Source organism: Bombina bombina, chromosome 3 (genome assembly GCF_027579735.1).
Source record: "Bombina bombina isolate aBomBom1 chromosome 3, aBomBom1.pri, whole genome shotgun sequence".
Classification (NCBI taxonomy): Eukaryota; Metazoa; Chordata; class Amphibia; order Anura; family Bombinatoridae; genus Bombina; species Bombina bombina.
In genome coordinates, this window is record NC_069501.1 from 743,217,674 (window position 1) to 743,237,172 (window position 19,499).

A 19,499-nucleotide genomic window follows, 5' to 3' on the forward strand; every position below is an offset into this window, starting at 1 on the left:
TTCCTCCCTGTTGTATTGTTGGTTATTGTTTTGATACTGGTTGTATCTATATGTATGTGGACTGTTGTTAAAATCCTCTCTTTCCCAGTTAGAGGTAGAGGGTTGACTATATTCTCTGTGGTTGGAATTAAACGGGGTATTATTTGAGTTTCTAAAACTCAAATTCTTCTTTTTATCTCTGGGTTTCTTATAATTAACTTTTACCCATGGTTTCTCTTGAGGTGTATCAGTTTCCAGTGAACCACTGTTGTGTTCACTTTCTAGAGTTCCCTTTTGAAAGTCATACACTTTGCCTTCCAGATAATCTTTCTCATCTCTAGCTAGTTTTTTGATTTTAGTGTGTATAATTTTCTTTTGGAATGTATCTGATTTCTCTTGTACTTCTTTTATGTGTTTAGCATAGTCAGTATTAGATTCATGTTTAATTAAAATATTCTGAATCTCCTCAATGTCAGACTCTGTTTTGTTCAATAGAGTTGTTCTAAACTCAATTAGTAAATCTATGAGTTTTGTCAGAGTAGCCTGCCATTTTTCAGTCAACTCTACATCTTGTTTGAAGGAACATAATTTTAAAATTCTGAGACCTCTAGGGATCTGACCTCTCTCTTTATATTTTTTAAGTGTATCTATATCCCACCAATGTCTGTGCTCATTTTTTAAGGCATCCTCTAGTTTGTGGAATAATTGTACCATGGAAAGATCGTCTATGATTTCATCTGACATATCTTGTATATTCTCATGGTTACTCAGGGCTTCCCTATGTTTAAGCCTTTGGTCTCTGTTTTGCATGGTGGATGTGTTAAAAAATAGAAATGTCAAGTGCAAATGTGTTAAAGTTAGTAAGTAACACTAATCTAGTAGCCCAATAGTATGATATTAGTGTGTATATAGTGATAATGTGATACAATAATTGTAAAAATCACATGTGGTACAAGAGGTATAAATATATTCTGTATGTATAACAGTGCAGTGATTACAAGCAGGATATAAGAACCACTGTTCTAATTCGTGTGAGGGTGTGCACAAAAAAGTGGTAATTTATATATGTGTACAAAATAGTGCGGTATCATAAAGGTTAACTACCGTATAACCACATACCAAGATTTGGATGCTTGAATGGACCCTGTATTAGAAGATCCTGCCTCGATGGCAGTGTCCATGGTGGAACAGATGACATGTCCACTATGTCTGCATACCAAGTCCTGCGTGGCCACGCAGGCGCTATCAAAATTACCGAAGCCTTCTCCTGTTTGATTCTGGCTACCAGCCGAGGGAAAAGGGAACACAGTGGAAAGACATAAGCCAGATTGAAGGACCAAGGCGCTACTAGAGCATCTATCAATGCCGCCTTGGGGTCCCTGGACCTGGATCCGTAAAGAGGAAGTTTGGTGTTCTGACGGAACGCTATCAGATCCAACTCTGGAATGCCCCATAGCTGGGTCAGCTGAGCAAAAACCTCCGGGTGGAGTTCCCACACCCCCGGGTGAAAAGTCTGACGACTCATAAAAACCGCCTCCCAGTTGTCTACTCCTGGGATGTGAATTGCAGATAGATGGCAGGAGTGATCCTCCGCCCATTTGATGATCTTGGTTACTTCCTTCATCGCTAGGGAACTCTTTGTTCGTCCCTGATGATTGATGTACGCTACAGTCGTGATGTTGTCCGACTGAAATCTGCTGAATTTGGCCGCCGCTAGTTGAGGCCATGCCTGGAGCGTGTTGAATATCGCTCTCAGTTCCAAAATGTTTATCGGGAGAAGAGATTATTCCCGAGACCATAGGCCCTGAGCTTTCAGGGAGTCCCAGACCGCACCCCAGCCTAACAGACTGGCATCGGTCGTGACAATGATCCATTCTGGTCTGCGGAAGCACATTCCCTGAGACAGGTGATCCTGAGACAACCACCAGAGAAGAGAATCTCTGGTTTACTAGTCCAGTTGTATTTGAGGAGACAAATCTGCATAATTCCCATTCCACTGTTTGAGGATGCACAGTTGCTGTGGTCTGAGATGAATTCGGGCAAAGGGGACAACGTCCATTGCCGCAAACATTAATCCGATTACATCCATGCACTGAGCTACAGAAGGCCGAGGAATGTAATGAAGAACTTGGCAATTAGTTAAAACCTTTAACTTCCTGACCTCCGTCAGAAATATTTTCATTTCTACCGAGTCTATTAGCGTTCCCAGGAAGGGAACCCTTGTGAGCGGGGACAGAGAACTTTTTTCGACGTTCACCTTCCACCCGTGAGACCTTAGAAAGGCCAGAACGATTTCTGTATGAGCCTTGGCTCTTTGAAAAGATGATGCCTGAATTAAGATGTCGTCAAGGTAAGGTGCTACTGCAATGCCCCGCGGTCTTAGTACCGCCAAAAGGGACCCTAGCACCTTTGTGAAAATTCTTGGAGCAGTGGCCAACCCGAAAAGAAGGGCCACGAACTGGTAATGCTTGTCCAGAAAGGCGAACCTTAGGAACTGATGGTGATCTTTGTGGATAGGAATATGAAGGTATGCATCCTTTAAATCCACGGTAGTCATATTGACCTTCCTGGATCATCGGTAAGATTGTCCGAATGGTTTCCATTTTGAATGATGGAACTCTGAGGAATTTGTTAGAATTTTTAAATCCAGGATTGGCCTGAAAGTTCCTTCCTTTTTGGGAACTACAAACAGGTTTGAGTAAAAACATAATTTATGTAAGAACTTAACTGATAAATTCATTTCTTTCATATTAGCAAGAGTCCATGAGCTAGTGACGTATGGGATAAACATTCCTACCAGGAGGGGCAAAGTTTCCCAAACCTCAAAATGCCTATAAATACACCCCTCACAACACCCACAATTCAGTTTAACGAATAGCCAAGAAGTGGGGTGATAAGAAAGGAGCGAAAGCATCAAAATAAGGAATTGGAATAATTGTGCTTTATACAAAAAAAAATATAATTTATGTAAGAACTTACCTGATAAATTCATTTCTTTCATATTAGCAAGAGTCCATGAGCTAGTGACGTATGGGATATACATTCCTACCAGGAGGGGCAAAGTTTCCCAAACCTCAAAATGCCTATAAATACACCCCTCACCACACCCACAATTCAGTTTAACGAAAAGCCAAGAAGTGGGGTGATAAAAAAGTGCGAAAGCATATAAAATAAGGAATTGGAATAATTGTGCTTTATACAAAAATCATAACCACCACAAAAAAGGGTGGGCCTCATGGACTCTTGCTAATATGAAAGAAATGAATTTATCAGGTAAGTTCTTACATAAATTATGTTTTCTTTTATGTAATTAGCAAGAGTCCATGAGCTAGTGACGTATGGGATAATGATTACCCAAGATGTGGATCTTTCCACGCAAGAGTCACTAGAGAGGGAGGGATAAAATAAAGACAGCCAATTCCTGCTGAAAATAATCCACACCCAAAATAAAGTTTAATGAAAAACATAAGCAGAAGATTCAAACTGAAACCGCTGCCTGAAGTACTTTTCTACCAAAAACTGCTTCAGAAGAAGAAAATACATCAAAATGGTAGAATTTAGTAAAAGCATGCAAAGAGGACCAAGTTGCTGCTTTGCAAATCTGATCAATCGAAGCTTCATTCCTAAACGCCCAGGAAGTAGAAACTGACCTAGTAGAATGAGCTGTAATCCTTTGAGGCGGAGTTTTACCCGACTCAACATAGGCAAGATGAATTAAAGATTTCAACCAAGATGCCAAAGAAATGGCAGAAGCTTTCTGGCCTTTTCTAGAACCGGAAAAGATAACAAATAAACTAGAAGTCTTTCGGAAAGACTTAGTAGCTTCAACATAATATTTCAAAGCTCTAACAACATCCAAAGAATGTAACGATTTCTCCTTAGAATTCTTAGGATTAGGACATAATGAAGGAACCACAATTTCTCTACTAATGTTGTTGGAATTCACAACTTTAGGTAAAAATTCGAAAGAAGTTCGCAACACTGCCTTATCCTGATGAAAAATCAGAAAAGGAGACTCACAAGAAAGAGCAGATAATTCAGAAACTCTTCTGGCAGAAGAGATTGCCAAAAGGAACAAAACTTTCCAAGAAAGTAATTTAATGTCCAATGAATGCATAGGTTCAAACGGAGGAGCTTGAAGAGCCCCTAGAACCAAATTCAAACTCCAAGGAGGAGAAATTGACTTAATGACAGGTTTTATACGAACCAAAGCTTGTACAAAACAATGAATATCAAGAAGATTAGCAATCTTTCTGTGAAAAAGAACAGAAAGAGCAGAGATTTGTCCTTTCAAGGAACTTGCGGACAAACCTTTATCTAAACCATCCTGAAGAAACTGTAAAATTCTTGGAATTCTAAAAGAATGCCAAGAAAAATGATGAGAAAGACACCAAGAAATATAAGTCTTCCAGACTCTATAATATATCTCTCTGGATACAGATTTACGAGCCTGTAACATAGTATTAATCACAGAGTCAGAGAAACCTCTTTGACTAAGAATCAAGCGTTCAATCTCCATACCTTTAAATTTAAGGATTTGAGATCCTGATGGAAAAAAGGACCTTGCGACAGAAGGTCTGGTCGTAGCGGAAGAGTCCACGGATGGCAAGAGGCCATCCGGACAAGATCCGCATACCAAAACCTGTGAGGCCATGCCGGAGCTACCAGCAGAACAAACGAGCATTCCTTCAGAATCTTGGAGATTACTCTTGGAAGAAGAACTAGAGGCGGAAAGATATAGGCAGGATGATACTTCCAAGGAAGTGACAATGCATCCACTGCTTCCGCTTGAGGATCCCTGGATCTGGACAGATACCTGGGAGGTTTCTTGTTTAGATGAGAGGCCATCAGATCTATTTCTGGAAGTCCCCACATTTGAACAATCTGAAGAAATACCTCTGGGTGAAGAGACCATTCGCCCGGATGTAACGGTTGGCGACTGAGATAATCCGCTTCCCAATTGTCTATACCTGGGATATGAACCGCAGAGATTAGACAGGAGCTGGATTCCGCCCAAACCAGAATTCGAGATACTTCTTTCATAGCCAGAGGACTGTGAGTCCCTCCTTGATGATTGATGTATGCCACAGTTGTGACATTGCCTGTCTGAAAACAAATGAACGATTCTCTCTTCAGAAGAGGCCAAGACTGAAGAGCTCTGAAAATTGCACGGAGTTCCAAAATATTGATCGGTAATCTCACCTCCTGAGATTCCCAAACTCCTTGTGCCGTCAGAGATCCCCACACAGCTCCCCAACCTGTGAGACTTGCATCTGTTGAAATTACAGTCCAGGTCGGAAGCACAAAAGAAGCCCCCTGAATTAAACGATGGTGATCTGTCCACCACGTTAGAGAGTGTCGTACAATCGGTTTTAAAGATATTAATTGAGATATCTTTGTGTAATCCCTGCACCATTGATTCAGCATACAGAGCTGAAGAGGTCGCATGTGAAAACGAGCAAAGGGGATCGCGTCCGATGCAGCAGTCATAAGACCTAGAATTTCCATGCATAAGGCTACCGAAGGGAATGATTGTGACTGAAGGTTTCGACAAGCTGAAATCAATTTTAGACGTCTCTTGTCTGTCAAAGACAGAGTCATGGACACTGAATCTATCTGGAAACCCAGAAAAGTTACCCTTGTCTGAGGAATCAATGAACTTTTTGGTAAATTGATCCTCCAACCATGATCTTGAAGAAACAACACAAGTCGATTTGTATGAGATTCTGCTAAATGTGAAGACTGAGCAAGTACCAAGATATCGTCCAAATAAGGAAATACCACAATACCCTGTTCTCTGATTACAGACAGAAGGGCACCGAGAACTTTTGTAAAAATTCTTGGAGCTGTAGCTAGGCCAAACGGCAGATCCACAAACTGCTAATGCTTGTCCAGAAAAGAGAATCTCAGGAACTGATAATGATCTGGATGAATCGGAATATGCAGATAAGCATCCTGTAAATCTATTGTGGACATATAATGCCCTTGCTGAACAAAAGGCAAGATAGTCTTTACAGTTACCATTTTGAACGTTGGTATCCTTACATAACAATTCAATATTTTTAGATCCAGAACTGGCCTGAAGGAATTCTCCTTCTTTGGTACAATGAAGAGATTTGACTAAAACCCCATCCCCTGTTCCAGAACTGGAACTGGCATAATTACTCCAGCCAACTCTAGATCTGAAACACAATTCAGAAATGCTTGAGCTTTCACTGGATTTACTGGGACACGGGAAAGAAAAAATCTCTTTGCAGGAGGTCTCATCTTGAAACCAATTCTGTACCCTTCTGAAACAATGTTCTGAATCCAAAGATTGTGAACAGAATTGATCCAAATTTCTTTGAAAAAACGTAACCTGCCCCCTACCAGCTGAGCTGGAATGAGGGCCGCACCTTCATGTGGACTTAGAAGCAGGCTTTGCCTTTCGAGAAGGCTTGGATTTATTCCAGACTGGAGATGGTTTCCAAACTGAAACTGCTCCTGAGGATGAAGGATCAGGCTTTTGTTCTTTGTTGAAACGAAAGGAACGAAAACGATTATTAGCCCTGTTTTTACCCTTAGATTTTTTATCCTGTGGTAAAAAAGTTCCTTTCCCACCAGTAACAGTTGAGATAATGGAATCCAACTGAGAACCAAATAATTTGTTACCCTGGAAAGAAATGGAAAGTAGAGTTGATTTAGAAGCCATATCAGCATTCCAAGTTTTAAGCCATAAAGCTCTTCTAGCTAAAATAGCTAGACACATAAACCTGACATCAACTCTGATAATATCAAAAATGGCATCACAGATAAAATTATTAGCATGCTGAAGAAGAAGAAGAATATTATGAGAATCATGATCTGTTACTTGTTGCGCTAAAGTCTCCAACCAAAAAGGTGAAGCTGCAGCAACATCAGCCAAAGATATAGCAGGTCTAAGAAGATTACCTGAACACAGATAAGCTTTTCTTAGAAAGGATTCAATTTTCCTATCTAAAGGATCTTTAAACGAAGTACCATCTGACGTAGGAATAGTAGTACGTTTAGCAAGGGTAGAAATAGCCCCATCAACTTTAGGGATCTTGTCCCAAAATTCTAATCTGTCAGACGGCACAGGATATAATTGCTTAAAACGTTTAGAAGGAGTAAATGAATTACCCAATTTATCCCATTCTCTGGAAATTACTTCAGAAATAGCATTAGGAACAGGAAAAACTTCTGGAATAACCACAGGAGATTTAAACACCTTATCTAAACGTTTAGAATTAGTATCAAGAGGACCAGAATCCTCTATTTCTAAAGCAATTAGTACTTCTTTAAGTAAAGAACGAATAAATTCCATTTTGAATAAATATGAAGATTTATCAGCATCAATCTCTGAGACAGAATCCTCTGTACCAGAAGAGTCATCAGAATCAGAATGATGATGTTCATTTAAAAATTCATCTGTAGAGAGAGAAGTTTTAAAAGATTTTTTATGTTTACTAGAAGGAGAAATAACAGACATAGCCTTCTTGATGGATTCAGAAACAAAATCTCTTATGTTATCAGGAACATTCTGCACCTTAGATGTTGAGGGAACTGCAACAGGCAATGGTACATTACTAAAGGAAATATTATCTGCTTTAACAAGTTTGTCATGACAATTAATACAAACAACAGCCGGAGGAATAGCTACCAAAAGTTTACAGCAGATACACTTAGCTTTGGTAGTTCCAGCACTAGACAGCGATTTTCCTGAAGTATCTTCTGACTCAGATGCAACGTGAGACATCTTGCAATATATAAGAGAAAAAACAACATATAAAGCAAAATTGATCAAATTCCTTAAATGACAGTTTCAGGAATGGGAAAAAATGCCAATAAACAAGCTTCTAGTAACCAGAAGCAAAGAAAAAATGAGACTTAAATAATGTGGAGACAAAAGGGACGCCCATATTTTTTGGCGCCAAATAATACGCCCACATTGTTTGGCGCCTAAATGCTTTTTGGCGCCAAAAATGATGCCACATCCGGAACGCCGACATTTTTGGCGCAAAAGGACGTAAAAAAAAGGACGTAAAAAAAATGACGCAACTTCCGGCGACACGTATGACGCCGGAAACAGAAAAGATTTTTTTGCGCCAAAAAAGTCCGCGCCAAGAATGACGCAATAAAATGAAGCATTTTCAGCCCCCGCGAGCCTAACAGCCCACAGGGAAAAAAAGTCAAATTTTTAAGGTAAGAAAAAATGATTGATTCAAACGCATTATCCCAAATAAGAAACTGACTGTCTGAAAATAAGGAATGTTGAACATTCTGAGTCAAGGCAAATAAATCTTTGAATACATATATTTAGAACTTTATAAATAAAGTGCCCAACCATAGCTTAGAGTGTCACAGAAAATAAGATTTACTTACCCCAGGACACTCATCTACACGTTTGTAGAAAGCCAAACCAGTACTGAAACGAAAATCAGCAGAGGTAATGGTATATAAATAAGAGTATATCGTCGATCTGAAAAGGGAGGTAAGAGATGAATCTCTACGACCGATAACAGAGAACCTATGAAATAGACCCCGTAGAAGGAGATCACTGCATTCAAATAGGCAATACTCTCCTCACATCCCTCTGACAATTCACTGCACGCTGAGAGGAAAACCGGGCTCCAACTTGCTGCGGAGCGCATATCAACGTAGAATCTAGCACAAACTTACTTCACCACCTCCATAGGAGGCAAAGTTTGTAAAACTGAATTGTGGGTGTGGTGAGGGGTGTATTTATAGGCATTTTGAGGTTTGGGAAACTTTGCCCCTCCTGGTAGGAATGTATATCCCATACGTCACTAGCTCATGGACTCTTGCTAATTACATGAAAGAAATCATAACCACCACAAAAAAAGGGTGGGCCTCATGGACTCTTGCTAATATGAAAGAAATTAATTTATCAGGTAAGTTCTTACATAAATTATGTTTTCTTTCATGTAATAAGCAAGAGTCCATGAGCTAGTGACGTATGGGATAATAAATACCCAAGATGTGGAACTTCCACGCAAGAGTCACTAGAGAGGGAGGGATAAAATAAAGACAGCCAATCCCGCTGAAAAATAATAATCCACAACCCAAAACAAAAGTTTTAATCTCAATAATGAAAAAAACTGAAATTATAAGCAGAAGAATCAAACTGAAACAGCTGCCTGAAGTACTTTTCTACCAAAAACTGCTTCAGAAGAAGAAAAAACATCAAAATGGTAGAATTTAGTAAAAGTATGCAAAGAAGACCAAGTTGCTGCTTTGCAAATCTGATCAACAGAAGCTTCATTCCTAAACGCCCAGGAAGTAGAAACTGATCTAGTAGAATGAGCCGTAATTCTTTGAGGCGGGGATTTACCCGACTCTACATAAGCATGATGAATCAAAGACTTTAACCAAGCCGCCAAAGAAATGGCGGATGCCTTCTGACCTTTTCTGGACCCAGAAAGGATAACAAATAGACTAGAAGTCTTTCTAAAATCTTTAGTAGCTTCAACATAATATTTCAAAGCTCTTACTACATCCAAAGAATGTAAAGATCTCTCCTTTGAATTCTTAGGATTAGGACACAATGAAGGAACAACAATTTCTCTACTAATGTTGTTAGAATTCACAACCTTAGGTAAAAATTTAAATGAAGTCCGCAACACTGCCTTATCCTGATGAAAAATCAGAAAAGGAGATTCACAAGAAAGAGCAGATAACTCAGAAACTCTTCTAGCAGAAGAGATGGCAAAAAGGAACAGAACTTTCCAAGAAAGTAATTTAATGTCCAGAGAATGCATAGGTTCAAACGGAGGAGCTTGTAAAGCCCTCAGAACCAAATTAAGACTCCAAGGAGGAGAGATTGACTTAGACAGGTTTGATACGAACCAAAGCCTGTACAAAACAATAAATATCTGGAAGATTAGCAATCTTTCTGTGAAAAAGAACAGAAAGAGCAGAGATTTGTCCTTTCAAGGAACTTGCAGACAAACCTTTATCCAAACCATCCTGAAGAAACTAAAATTCTAGGAATTCTAAAAGAATGCCAGGAGAATTTATGAGAAGAACACCAAGAAATGTAAGTCTTCCAGACTCGATAATAAATCTTCCTAGACACAGATTTACGAGCCTGTAACATAGTATTAATTACTGAGTCAGAGAAACCTCTATGACTAAGAATCAAGCGTTCAATTTCCATACCTTCAAATTTAATGATTTGAGATCCTGATGGAAAAAAGGGCCTTGAGATAGAAGGTCTGGTCTTAACGGAAGAGTCCAAGGTTGGCAACTGGCCATCCGAATGAGATCCGCATACCAAAACCTGTGAGGCCATGCTGGAGCCACCAGCAGTACAAACGAACGTTCTATTTGAATTTTGGAAATCACTTTTGGAAGAAGAACTAGAGGCGGAAAGATATAGGCAGGATGATAATTCCAAGGAAGCGACAACGCGTCCACTGCCTCCGCCTGAGGATCCCTGGATCTGGACAGATACCTGGGAAGTTTCTTGTTTAGATGAGAGGCCATCAGATCTATTTCTGGAAGTCCCCAGATTAGAACAATCTGAAGAAATACCTCTGGGTGAAGAGACCATTCGCCTGGATGTAACGTCTGGCGACTGAGATAATCCGCTTCCCAATTGTCTACACCTGGGATGTGAACCGCAGAGATTAGACAGGAGCTGGATTCCGCCCATACAAGTATCCGAGATACTTCTTTCATAGCCTGAGGACTGTGAGTCCCACCCTGATGATTGACATATGCCACGGTTGTGACATTGTCTGCCTGAAAACAAATAAACGATTCTCTCTTCAGAAGAGGCCAGAACTGAAGAGCTCTGAAAATCGCACGGAGTTCCAAAATGTTGATTGGTAATCTCGCCTCCTGAGATTCCCAAACCCCCTGCGCTGTCAGAGATCCCCACACAGCTCCCCAACCTGACACTCGCATCTGTTGAGATCACAGTCCAGGTTGGACGAACAAAAGAACCCCTTGGACTAAACGATGGTGATCTATCCACCACGTCAGAGAGTGTCGTACATTGGGATTTAAGGATATTAATTGTGATATCTTTGTATAATCCCTGCACCACTGGTTCATCATACAAAGCTGCATGTGAAAACGAGCAAAGGGGATCGCATCCGATGCAGCAGTCATGAGACCTAGAATTTCCATGCATAAAGCTACCGAAGGGAATGATTGAGACTGAAGGTTTCGACAGGCTGAAACTAATTTCAGACATCTCTTTTCTGTTAGAGACAAGGTCATGGACACTGAATCTATTTGAAAACCCAAAAAGGTTACCTGTGTCTGAGGAATCAACGAACTCTTTGATGAATTGATCCTCCAACCATGTCTTTGAAGAAACGACACAAGTTGATTTGTATGAGATTCTGCAGAGCGTGAAGACTGAGCAAGTACCAAGATATCGTCCAAATAAGGAAATACCGCAATACCCTGTTCTCTGATTACAGAGAGAAGGGCACCGAGAACCTTTGAAAAGATCCTTGCAGCTGTTGCTAGGCCGAACGGAAGGGCCACAAACTGGTAATGCTTGTCTAGAAAAGAGAATCTCAGAAACTGAAAGTGATCTGGATGAAACGGAATATGAAGATATGCATCCTGTAAATCTATTGTGGACATATAATGCCCTTGCTGAACAAAAGGCAGAATAGTCCTTATAGTTACCATTTCGAATGTTGGTATCCTTACATAACGATTCAATATCTTTAGATCCAGAACTGGTCTGAAGGAATTCTCCTTTTTTGGTACAATGAATAGATTTGAGTAAAACCCCAGACCCTGTTCCAGAACTGGAACTGGCACAATTACTCCAGCCAACTCTAGATCTGAAACACATTTCAGAAATGCCTGAGCCTTCACTGGGTTTATTGGAATGCGAGAGAGAAAAAATTTTCTCGCAGGCGGCCTTACATTGAAACCTATTCTGTACCCTTGTGAAACAATGTTCTGAATCCAAACACTGTGAATCGAATTGATCCAAATGTCTTTGAAAAATCGTAACCTGCCCCCTACCAGCTGTGCTGGAATGAGGGCCGCACCTTCATGTGGACTTGGGGGCTGGTTTTGACTTTCTAAAAAGCTTGGATTTATTCCAGATAGGAGAAGGTTTCCAAACAGAAACCGTTCCTTTAGGGGAAGGGTCAGACTTCTGTTCCTTATTCTGACGAAAGGAACGAAAACGATTAGCAGCCCTGTATTTACCTTTAGATTTTTTGTCCTGAGGCAAAAAGGTTCCTTTCCCCCCCAGTAACAGTTGAAATAATAGAATCCAACTGAGAACCAAATAATTTATTACCTTGGAAAGAAAGAGAAAGCAAAGTTGACTTAGAAGACATATCTGCATTCCAAGTTTTAAGCCATAAAGCTCTTCTGGCTAAAATAGCTAAAGACATATACCTGACATCAATTCTAATGATATCAAAGATGGCATCACAAATAAAGTTATTAGCATGTTGAAGAAGTTTAAAGGGACACTGTACCCAAAATTGTTCTTTTGTAATTCAGAAAGAGCATGCAATTTTAAGCAATTTTCTAATTTACTCCTATTATCAATTTTTCTTCATTCTCTTGCTATCATTATTTGAAAAAGAAGGCATCTAAGCTTTTTTTGGTTTCAGTACTCTGGACAGCACTTTTTTATTGGTGGATGAATTTATCCACCAATCAGCAAGGACAACCCAGGTTGTTCACCAAAAATGGGCCGGCATCTAAACTTACATTCTTGCATTTCAAATAAAGATACCAAGAGAATGAAGAAAATTTGATAATAGGAGTAAATTAGAAAGTTGCTTAAAATTTCATGCTCAATCTGAATCACAAAAGAAAAAGTTTGGGTACAGTGTCCCTTTAACAATGCTATGAGTATTATGGTCTGACACTTGTTGCGCTAAAGCCTCCAACCAGAAAGTGGAAGCAGCAGCAACATCAGCTAAAGAAATAGCAGGTCTAAGAAGATTACCTGAACATAAATAAGCTTTCCTTAGGAAGGATTCAATCTTCCTATCTAAAGGATAATTAAAGGAAGTACTATCCGCCGTAGGAATAGTAGTACGTTTAGCAAGAGTAGAGATAGCCCCATCAACTTTAGGGATTTTGTCCCAAAACTCTAATCTGTCAGATGGTACAGGATACAATTTCTTAAACCTTTGAGAAGGAGTAAATGAAGTACCCAAATTATTCCATTCCCTAGAAATTACTTCAGAAATAGCATCAGGGACAGGAAAAACATCTGGAATAACTATAGGTTTAAAAACCAAATTTAAACGCTTAGTAAATTTAGTATCAAGAGGACTAGACTCCTCCATATCTAATGCGATTAAAACTTCTTTAAGTAAAGAACGAATAAATTCCATTTTAAATAAATATGAAGATTTATCAGTGTCAATATCTGAGACAGAATCTTCTGAACCAGATAAATCCTCATCAGAAACAGACAAGTCAGAATGATGACGGTCGGTCATCTAAAAATTCATCTGAAATATGAGAAGTTTTAAAAGACCTTTTACGTTTACTGGAAGGAGGAACAACAGACAGAGCCTTCCTAATAGATTTAGAAACAAATTCTTTTATATTAACAGGAACATCCTGAGCATTAGATGTTGAGGGAACAACAACAGGTAATGGATTATTACTAATGGAAATACTATCTAAATTAGCAAGTTTATCATTACATTCATCACAAACTACAGCTGGAGGAACAGTTACCACAAGTTTACAACAAATGCACTTAACTTTGGTAGAACCAGCATCAGGCAGCGTCTTTCCAGAAGTAGATTCTGATCCAGGGTCAATTTGAGACAATATGTAAAAGAAAAAACAACATATAAAGCAAAATTTATCAAATTCCTTAAATGACAGTTTCAGGAATGGGAAAAAATGCCAATGAACAAGCCTCTAGCAACCAGAAGCAATGAAAAATGTGACTGAAATAATGTGAAAAAAAGGTGGAGACAAGAATGACGCCCACATTATTTGGCGCCAAAAATGACGCCCACATTATTGGCCCTAAGAACAACGCTTAAATTTTTTGGCGCTAAGAATGACGCCACATCCAGTGACGCCGACATTTTTGGCGCAAAAAACGTCAAAAAAAAATCTAGCATTTTCAGCCCCCGCGAGCCTAACAGCCCACAGGGAAAAAAGTCAATTTTTAAGGTAAGAAAAAATAATCATTCATATGCATTATCCCAAATAATGAAACTGACTGTCTGAAATAAGGAATACTGATCATCCTGAATCATGGCAAATATAAGTTTAAAGACATATTTAGAATATATATATATATATATATATATATATATATATATATATATATATATATATATATATATATATATATATATATATATATATATATATATATATATATATCCCAACCATAGCTTAGAGTGTCACAAAAAATAAGACTTACTTACCCCAGGACACTCATCTACATATAGTAGATAGCCAAACCAGTACTGAAACAAGAATCAGTAGAGGTAATGGTATATAAGAGTATATCGTCGATCTGAAAAGGGAGGTAAGAGATGAATCTCTACGACCGATAACAGAGAACCTATGAAATAGATCCCGTAGAAGGAGACCATTGAATTCAAATAGGCAATACTCTCTTCACGTCCCTCTGACATTCACTGCACTCTGAGAGGAAAACCGGGCTCCAGCCTGCTGCGAAGCGCATATCAACGTAGAATCTAGCACAAACTTACTTCACCACCTCCACGGGAGGCAAAGTTTGTAAAACTGAATTGTGGGTGTGGTGAGGGGTGTATTTATAGGCATTTTGAGGTTTGGGAAACTTTGCCCCTCCTGGTAGGAATGTATATCCCATACGTCACTAGCTCATGGACTCTTGCTAATTACATGAAAGAAAGCCCAGTCCTTGATCTACAATTAGAACTGGGTGAATCACTCCCATCTTTAGAAGATCTTCTACACAGCGTAAGAACGCCTGTTTCTTTGTCTGGTCTGAAGACAAACGAGAAATGTGGAACCTTGGAGGAGAGTCCTTGGATTCTAAAAGATACCCCTGAGCAACGATTTCTAATGCCCAGGGATCTGGAACATCTCTCGTCCAAGCCTGAGCAAAGAGAGAAAGTCTGCCCCCTACTAGATCCGGTCCCGGTTCGGGGGCTACCCTTTCATGCTGTCTTGGTAGCAGCAGCAGGCTTCTTGGCCTGTTTACCCTTGTTCCAGCCCTGCAAAGGCTTCCAGGTTGCTTTGGGCTGGGAAGTGTTACCCTCTTGCTTTGCGGTTGCAGAGGTTGAAGCAGGTCCGCTCCTGAAGTTGCGAAAGGAGCGAAAATTAGCCTTGTTTTTGGCCTTAAACGGTCTATCTTGCGGGAGGGCATGGCCCTTTCCCCCAGTGATATTTCAACCCCGAATAGGGTCTTTCCCTTGAAAGGAATATTTAGTAATTTTGTTTTGGACGACACGTCAGCCGACCACGATTTGAGCCAAAGCGCTCTTCGCGCCATAATGGCAAAACCAGAATTTTTCGCAGCTAACTTAGTTAATTTTAAAGCGGCATCTGTGATAAAAGAATTAGCCAGCTTTAGAGCATGAATTCTATCCATGACTTCGTCATATGAAGTCTCCCTCTGGAGCGACTCCTCCAGCGCCTCAAACCAAAAAGCCACTGCAGTAGTTACAGGAATCATGCAGGCAATCGGTTGAAGAAGGAAACCTTGTGGAACAAAAATTTTCTTTAGTAAACCTAATTTTTTATCCATAGGATCTTTGAAAGCACAACTGCCTTCTACTGGTATGGTTGTGCGCTTGGCTAGTGTTGAAACTGCTCCCTCTACCTTAGGGACCGTCTGCCACGCGTCCCGCCTGGGGTCAGTTATGGGGAACATTTTCTTAAAGATGGGGGGGGGGGACAAAAGGTACACCTGGTCTCTCCCACTCCCTAGTCACAATATCCGCCACCCTCTCGGGATCGGAAACGCATCAGTGTATACAGGGACTTCTAGAAACTTGTCCATTTTACACAATTTTTCTGGGACCACTATGGGGTCACAATCAACCAGCGTAGCTAAAACCTCCTTAAGCAGTACGCGGAGGTGTTCCAGCTTAAATTTAAACGCTAAGGAATCTGATTCTGCCCGCTGAGAAATTTTTCCTGTGTCAGAAATTTCTCCCTCAGACAGTACATCCCTCACTGCCACTTCAGAGGTTGTGAGGGTACAACAGATAAATCATCCAAAACTTCTGATTGCTCATCCTCTGTTATTAAAACTGAGCTATTATGCTTTTTAGGAAAAACTGGCAGTTTGGATAGAAATGACACAAGGGAATTATCCATGACTGCTGCCAATTGTTGTAATGTAATAGAGGGCAAATGCTCTAGAGGTACTAGGCATCGCTTGCGCGGGCGTAACTGGTGTCGACTCATGGGGAGAGGAAGGAGGACTATCCTCGTTACCTTCCGTTAAAGAATCATCTTGGGCTACATTTTTAACTGTCACTGCATGGTCTTTAAAATGTTTAGATACCTTAGCACACTTTAAACACAAATGTAAAGGGGGTACCGGCATGGCTATTAAACACATAGAACAAGGTCTATCTGTAGGCTCAGACATGTTAAACAGACTTAGACAGCACTCAAATACAGTAAAATACAATTTTTGGAAAAATGGTACTGTGCCTTTAAATAATAAAAAGTGCACACTTTTTTACAAAACCTCCAAAAATCATCCAATCTTTATAAAATTTTCACCATATGATCCTAATGCTTTGAAATGATTGCACAGTAAATTTCAAGTCAATTAACCCCCTACTGCCCAAACCGGAGCAAATTAACCATGCCACAGCCTTGCTGTTGCCCTACCTTCCTTGGGGATTAGTTTTGATAAAAAATAAGCCTCTCTGAAGTCCTTAAGTAATCTTGGGACCCTTCACATGGATCTGCATGAAGCTGTCTGTAAAATCAACTGCGCAACTGAGGCGCGAAATTCAGGCCCCCTCCATCTTCACTCTGGAGTTGTGGGGCCTTCCCAAGCCAAAATAGGTGTCTAAATATATGCCATGCGGAAAAAAACCCAAAAGAGTGTTTCAAATGTAATAAAACTTGTATTAAAGTCAGATTTATGTTAAAAAATAATCGATTGCCCCTTAACAGTGTCCACCAGTGTTTTGAGCCCTTCCAATAAGCCTTCCTTCTATACTAAGTCTTAGAATATGGCTTACCTTTCCCACATGGGGATTCTTGTCAGTTTTCTAGCATTACTAAGTCTTGACTAGAAAAAATTGACTGAAACATACCGTAAAAGCAGTTAAGCCTGCAAACTGTTCCCCCCAACTGAGGTTTTCTGGTACTCAACAGTCCTGCGTGGGAACAGCAATGGATTTTAGTTACAACATGCTAAAATCATTTTCCTCTCAGCAGAAATCTTCTTCACTTTCTGCCTTAGAGTAAATAGTACAAACCGGCACTATTTTAAAATAAACTTTTGATTAAAGAAATAAAAATTACATATCTAACACCACATTCCCTTCACACTCCCGTGGAGATGCTACTTGTTAGAGCTGCAAAGAGAATGACTGGGGGGCGGAGCCTGAGGGGGAGCTATATGGACAGCTCTGCTGTGTGCTCTCTTTGCACTTCCTGTAGGGAATGAGAATATCCCACAAGTAAGGATGAATCCGTGGACTGGATACACCATGTAAGAGAAAAATACATAAAGATCCAATAAAAACCTGCTGGACGGCCCATAGTTTCAGGGGTAGGTTATTTGATAGAACATTTAGGAGAATGGGTTGACAATCTGTTGCAACCATGTGTCATTCAACTACCAGGATATCTAAGGGATACCACTCACTTACTGAATACAATCAAAGATGTTAAGTGGGAATCACAATGGGCATGGCTAGCAATAGATGTCAATTCTCTGTATTCGAGCATCCCACATGTTTTGGGTCTGAAGGCAGTGAGACATACTTTAAGTCTCTATACAACCTATTTAGATGAACTGATAAGACTATATTATAGAAGTGATAACCATAGAAGCACACACACTATATTATGAGAGTCAGGTATCCCAAACGTATTGTTAGTCTGACAAAGCAAAGTACAATTCAGGCTGTGTGGTACAATACTGGTCAAAAGAGCGATATAAGCAAATAGCGCACTTATCGCCTCCCCGTGAGCTGTCCGGTCCAAAGGTGATGGTCGATTGGGTTGGAATTGTCCTCCTCTGAGAGCTTCACGAGTGCCGAATGCATACAGGTTTCTTCCGCCAAATGTGCACCTCCGTATGCGTGATTTTTCCTCCACCCTCTTTCGGCCGTCACAGGGGCGTGGTTGTACGAAGCGGAAAGACAGATGACAATGATGATATCAACGGCTCGTCCTGAACTAGTTTGATCCGATATACGGACTGTCGAACCGGTGACAGGGTTAACAATTTCAAACGTAGAGTTGTGCTGCACTTATGGGTCCAGATACACAATTGCAGAAAGGATAGGAGCACCAACTCGGAAATTGCAGTAGATATAAAAAGTCCTTCATTCAAAACGATAAACAATAAAAAATGTACATATTCCAGAACAAAATGGTGGGTTAGAAATAACGGAGGAGTGAACAAAACACAGCTGATGCACTTCGGCTGATACTCAAAAGCTGCAGCAATTTCTGAGTTGGTGCTCCTATCCTTTCTGCAATTAAATATTATATAAGTGTTAAGTTTTCGTCAAATGAAAAAATGTGATTTATATTGTTGCAAACACTGCTGCCATAGATTGCTAGAGAAATTATATAACTATATAGATTTTTCCATTGTATACAACGAGCTTGAGTCATTGAAGAAAAAAAATTCTTAGTCTTATCTTAAGGGGTAGTTTTTAATCAATTATGGCTGGCAACTCCCAGTACCGTCAGGTAATTAGACTATGTCTTCTCATCATAAATGTATACCATCGTACAACAAATGCAGGTGAGTTCTTTACATAGGAACAAAAATATAGGATTAAAATTGATGAACAAATTAAAATGATAAAAGCTAGACATTGCAATATAATATTGTCTTACAATGGTTGATTAAGTTCTGCATAAACATAACATCTAGCAGCTGGTAAGCCTTACCTTGTCTTTTTTGTCTTGACGGGCATAAGGAAAACATGGTATAACAGCAGTGACCCTAGAGGAAGACGCGATCTTGCAGGCATTTATCATGATAAGGAGTTCCATCAGATTATCATTGATTTCACCGCAGCCACTCTGTATGATGTAGACGTCTTCTCCCCTTACACTCTCACCGATCTCTACACTAAAAAGCAAGAGGGTAAAAAAGGTCACTAAAAAAAGTTAAATGCAAAACTGTAAAGGCAAAATACACAACCAAAAGTATTTTTTGTACATTCACATCTATCTTATTAATCTTAAAGCAGATACATACAAGCATGTGTGCTAAAACATATGTATCTCTGCAATATGTATTTGTGGTTGTTCGTTACATACCAATAATTGCAGGTTTTCTAATAAATGTGTTTATAAATATCAACAAAATATGGCAGACTTAT

At 39.7% G+C, this 19,499-nt stretch overlaps 1 protein-coding gene across 1 annotated transcript in view; it reads right to left on the reverse strand.

Annotated features, from left to right (window-relative positions):
• The window catches only part of PRPS2 (phosphoribosyl pyrophosphate synthetase 2), a 386,813-nt gene that overhangs the window by 168,726 nt on the left and 198,588 nt on the right, over positions 1-19,499 (reverse strand). The window contains exon 2 of the mRNA XM_053707587.1: positions 19,063-19,246. Coding sequence (XP_053563562.1) covers positions 19,063-19,246 — 184 coding nt within the window. The remainder of the gene's footprint in view (positions 1-19,062; positions 19,247-19,499) is intronic.